Genomic DNA, 5,543 nt, shown 5'->3' with positions numbered 1-5,543 from the left:
CCACGCGGGATTTGATGGAAGCTGACGGATGGTCTCAACCAGCAAGGACTAGACCGAGGAGAATTCATTCCCAGGAAGGGCCTTTGGAGACACAAAATTACTACCAGTCCTTGAGTGAGGCCAGCCCTGAAACTTTCCCGATTCCGGATACCACCTACACCCCTTTGTGTAAGCGGCAAGGACGTAGTCTGAAACAAAGGAGAGTGACCTCCAAATCCCTTCCACCCCAGACATCAAAAACTATCCCCGCCGGAAAAGACAGTCGAAAGCCTGTCTTAAAAGCGGCAGGACTGGCACCTTCTCCACCTTGGGAGTGGCCCTCACAGGAATCACTGGTCTACCACAAACATGAGACAGTCCAAAGAACTGGTTCCGCCCCACCGCGGAAAGAAAGTCTTCCAGGCTTCACGAAAGTTGTCTTGGAAGACACCACTAGAGTGCAAGCCCTCAGCCAATCTTACTCAACCAGCTATTCCTTTCCAGGAAGAGTGGAGGGATGGCCCATTCAGTTTCTCTTAGACATAGGAGGCACTACAGACCTGATAAACAAGCAGGTCTTTGACCGACTGCCAGGAGCCGTGCGAGACCGGTTTGTGAATAGTGACAGCCACGGTTTACTGACTGACGGAACACGGCTCCCCTTCTACGGGTTAATCCGGTTGACAATTTGCCTGAGGGACGAGAGGACGAAGGAGATTTTTCTAGTCTGTCGTCTAAGCGATGGTGCCATACTGGGAATGCCATAATTCGTGGTCCATCACTGTTCTCTCGAATTTGAACAACCAATGGTCCGAGTGGATGGCAGGCATCTATTCTGCACAGACCGGCATGCATGACTGCTACAAAGCAAAGTACAGGTGATCAGGGGGTGGTGGTTCCAGCCCGGACGAAATGGCCATACATTGTCGCATCACCACGCGGAGTTACTGCCCCATGGAGCTGATTGAAGGATTTCTTGACGAGCTCCCAGTAGCAAGTAGCTTGAATCAGCCAGGACCCAAGAGACAGGTCATCACCCGTTGTATGAACACGACGGAGAGGCCATTGACCTTCCGGTCTGGAGCCGCCATTGGCACATACACAGGGGTGAAGACCCCACAGGTCGAGGAAGACGACCCCTTACTGTAGGAAACTGGTCCGACTTCAGCCAGTGAAGTGCCGGCTCACCTTAAGGAGTTGTTTCAGTCGGCCCGACCGCACTGTGAGGGGGCGAGTCAGACGGCGAGGCTAGCCTCCCTGCTGAGTCGATATGCCATTGTGTTCAGTACGGGCGACGACGACGCAGGAAGGACCTCTAAAGTGAAACATTCCATTCTACTCAAAGAGGGCACTCGTCCGATCTGGCAGCCCTTCTCCACAAGCTCAGGCCGAAAAACGAAGCGGAGGCCGAATGAAAAGTCCAGGACCTACTCAGAATGGAGCTCATCAAAACAGCTGGAGGAGCCTGGAGCTCCCCGTGGTGCTGGTCCAAAAGAAGGACGGGAAATGGCATTTCTGCATCGATTATCGGCGGCTGAACACCGCCACCAAGCAGGACACCTACTCCTACTCAGGATTGACGACAGCCTAGAGGCACTGTCTGGGAGTCATTACTTCAGCACGTTGAACCACATGGGCATGGGTATTTGCCAATCCAGGGGTATTGTCAAGTACCCCTGGATGCAGAAGCAAAAGAGGAGTCGGTCTTCTCAACACGATCCATATTGTGGAAGTAGAAGGTGTTGCCCTTCGGATTGACGTTTGCCCCAGCCACTTTCCAAAGGCTCATGAACCGCATCCTACATGGCCTCTACTGGAGAATGCTGTTACTCTATCTCGATGACATTATTGTCATCGCAATGGACTTTGATACAAACTTGCACCGGCTGGGAGACGTCGTCCAGAGACTTTACAAGATCGGATTAAAACTAAAACCATCCAAATGTGAACTGTTGCAACCCCAGGTTTGCTACCTGGGTCACATAGTAAGCCAGGGTGGAGTCTCTATGGTCCCCGACAAGGTAAAAGCAGTCACGGAGTGGCTGAACCCACGCAGAGTAAAAGAACTCCAAGGATTCCTTGGGACAGTCGGCTACTACCGACAATATATCCAGGAGTTTGCCACTATAGCGCATCCCTTGCACTGGCTGACTGCAAAGGGAGAGTCCTGTAGATGGACGGAAGGGGAACAGATCGCCTTCAACAAGCTGAAGGACAGTATCAGCACCACCCCGCTTTTGGGCTACCCAGACCCCTGGAGGCAGTACATCTTAGACACAGATGCCAGTGGATGTGGAGTAGGAGCCGTGCTGTCCCAAATACAAGAATGTTGCGAGAGGGTCATTGCCTATTATAGCAAAACTCTCACCCTCTTGGAGCGCGATTACTGCGTCACTCGATGAGAATTGCTCACGGTAGTCAAGGTGGTGAAACACTTTTGGCTCTATCTGTATGGACAAGAGTTCCTTCTACGGACAGACCACGCTTCGCTCTGGTGGTTGTACAGGAGGAGGAAACCTTTGAACCAGGTGGCTCAAGGTCCTAGTGGAGTTCCGCTACATTCTGGAACACCGGTCAGGAACTCGCCACGGAAACGCAGATGGGCTGAGTAGGCAAACCTGCGAGGACTGCCGGCATTGCGCGAGCATTGAGCAGAAGGATGGAGGTCCCTCACGGAAGAAGTTGGCAAGGGAACCAGGGCTGTTAGCCACATGAGTACCGACCAGTTGTCTGGATGAGACTCCCAATCTCGACAGGACAGGATCGACCCTGGGCAATGTCACATACCCCGAGGGCCGGCCGGCAACTCGAATGGGACTCTCACCCCATCAGTGACGAGATTGAACCTGAGCGCCGGAAGTTCCCCTGAGGGGTTACCAGCCTCGCCAGGGAAATCAGGGCCAAAGGGCGAGCTGGCAAAGCTACAGGCTACCGGACAGAGACCAGTGGCCATCATGTACCGTGCCATCGCAACAGGAGGAAGTGTCAGCAGAACACCTAAAAGTCGGATGCAGAGAGCTGGATATACTGCATCACGTGTGGGGCTCTCTGTGCATACGACAGGATGGCGTGCTGGAGGCATGCGTGGCCCCGCAATGCTACGCTAGATGATGCGCAATCTGCCCGCCAGCCATGTGCAAGACCACAGTGAGGCAAACACACACCCTGACCTACTCTGGGGTAGGAAGGACAACAAACTGCCTCCCGCTGACTTGGTACTGGCCCGGACTGACGTCAACAGTCAGACAGCGCAACAAGAAATGCGAGGTGTGCCAGGTTGCAAAGCATGGAGGAACAAAGATGGCCACAGGGAAAAGGAGGCTCTACGCTGGACGACCCTGCCAGAAGGTGGCTGTAGACCTGGTAGGGCCATTTTCGGTCACGCCAAGAGGAAACAAGTGGGTGCTGGTCCTCACTAACCACTTCACCCGATGGCAGGAAGCACTGGCACTGCCTGATGCCACGGTACCAGTGGTCGCAAATGCGCTGGACTAGCGGGTGTTTTGCTACCTGGGGTTGCCAGAGCAGGTCCACTTGGACCAGAGGGAGCAGTTCGAGAGCCAACTGATGGCCAAACTGTGTCAACTCTGGAAAGTGGGAAAGACACACACAACTCCTTACCACCCACAGGCCGATGGAATCGTGGAAAGGAAACACCAAGGACTTGGAGACTCCTTGCGGGCATTACTCTTAGCCCGAAAACAGGATGAATTGGATCTGTTGCTTTCCCAGCTGATGAGTGCATACTGACGCACCCCCGCTCCGCAACCGGAGAAACAGCCAACATGCTGATGTTGGGACGGAAGTTGAGGTTGCCAGACTAGATGGAGAGCCACATCCGACCGGCCGAGTTCTTCCCTGCCTACGAGCATGCCCTCAAAGTGCAGTGAAAGCTGCAGACAGTGCATGAGACACTACAGCAGAATCAAATGGAGGTGAGACAGGAGGACCGAAAGGAGCCACCGCTATACGCCCCATGCAACTGAGTATGGCTCACGAACAAATGCCAGAAACAGGGAAAAAATCCCAAGTTACAGGCAATGTTCGTGGGACCATACCAGGTCCTAAAGGCTTGGGGCAACCACACCTACCTGGTAGAGAGACAGGGCCAGTTTTCAATTTAGAGCGAAGCGAGACTGAAGCCATACCACGCTTGTCCAGAAAGACTGGGACAAGCCCCAGCCACTCTGAAGCCAAGAAGGAGCTCTAGCATGACACAGCAGGACAGAGAAAAATTCAGAGGAAGTCCGAAATAACCCCTTGCCAGTAATGCCACCCCCCAGCAGGAAAAAATTGCTGATGGAGGCCGCAAAAACTCGAGGGCAAGAGGCAACTCTCGCAAAAAAAACTTAGCCGGACCGGAAGAAAGGAACAATCAAAGACCCTGCTCGTGGACAACTGATCCGGTCACACTCGGAAAAGTTCCGGGAGAACTAAAGTCAAACCCAGAAAAAACCGTAACGGCTTCGACACCGGAGACCTTATCGGAACCTGTCCGACACAACCTAAAGCTGGCTTGATCTACTAAAAGGTCGAACCGGTATGGGAACGGAGTGTGTTACTCGATGGAGTCGCCAGCAAACGGTCTGGAGGTGGAAAAGGAGGACAGCTAAATGCCTTTCACGGCCGCTACCAAAGCTTTCCTGTTGGAGCACTCACTCACCCCGAACGCCCTCAGTTTGCTGGAGAACCTGGATAACGCATGTGATGCAATTTTACCAGAACTATTTGCTTCGGCCACCAGAAGCTCGAAAGAAGCTGAGGAAGCAATGAGTGCACCGAAGCCGGTAGGTGTGGCAGAACACAAGAGAGATTGAGAATGGGAGAAGGCGACGGCCGAGGCCGGCACGAGCTGCCCCGGGAAGATGGAGACAGAGGACCTGGACAGAACCTTGACAGGAGAGAAGGTATGCCAGGTGGCTACCATAAGCTCTCTCCCAAGGTCTAGATTGGAATCCGTGGTCACCAATGGAGGGGAGGGCATTGTGGAATGTGATCCACTAAGAGCTGAGCCTAGGGCTTAGCTAAGCTAACCCGGCCTGTGCTCAGCCAGGCAGAATGACGAGGTGAGAGTTAAGCCGTTCAGAGCTAAGCCATGCCGAGCTGACTAGAGTCAAGCTGAGCTGAGTAGAGCCGAGCCGAGTAGAGCCAAGCCGAGCCGAGTCTAGTCTAATCAAGTGGAACAAGAGGGGGGCTACCCGCTATATCAGCCTGAACATTTGTGTTAGAGAGTAGAGCTGTTCTGGGCCTGTTCTTTGCATGTGCCTGACTATTCTTGTACTCTTATGAACAAAGCAGAAATACATGTATAAACTTATACATCGAGTCTTATACTGGTGGAGTAAGTATGGGTGGCACAATACCTTTACACTATTCATCTTAGGGAAAACACACAGACCACCCAAAGGATGTCAGATGCTAACTGGATAGGAAAACCATAAATCACTGTATCTCACCATAGTATATACATTTGTTTATATGCTTACTCAGATTCAACACAAAACATTAAGATATTGCATAAACATCAGAAGATGAAACATAAGAAAGGAACAGCTATCCAATCC

General features: G+C 52.5%; 1 protein-coding gene across 1 annotated transcript; it reads left to right on the top strand.

Moving 5' to 3' along the window:
• The first annotated feature begins 1,766 nt into the window (after positions 1–1,766).
• Positions 1,767–2,381, top strand: LOC137394441 (uncharacterized). The gene has a single exon (XM_068081160.1). The coding sequence runs from the start codon at positions 1,767–1,769 to the stop codon at positions 2,379–2,381; it is 615 nt and encodes a 204-aa protein (XP_067937261.1).
• The last annotated feature ends 3,162 nt before the right edge of the window (positions 2,382–5,543 follow it).

The sequence above is a fragment of the Watersipora subatra genome, chromosome 4 (genome assembly GCF_963576615.1).
Source record: "Watersipora subatra chromosome 4, tzWatSuba1.1, whole genome shotgun sequence".
NCBI classification, from domain to species: Eukaryota; Metazoa; Bryozoa; class Gymnolaemata; order Cheilostomatida; family Watersiporidae; genus Watersipora; species Watersipora subatra.
The sequence above is the reverse complement of the archived record's forward strand: the minus strand, read 5'-3'. Positions and strand labels throughout refer to the sequence as shown.

What these genes read in the sequence shown, in the direction of transcription:
- LOC137394441 (XM_068081160.1), top strand. Translation starts at nt 1,767, where the DNA reads ATGAACCGCATCCTACATGGCCTCTACTGGAGAATGCTGTTACTCTAT.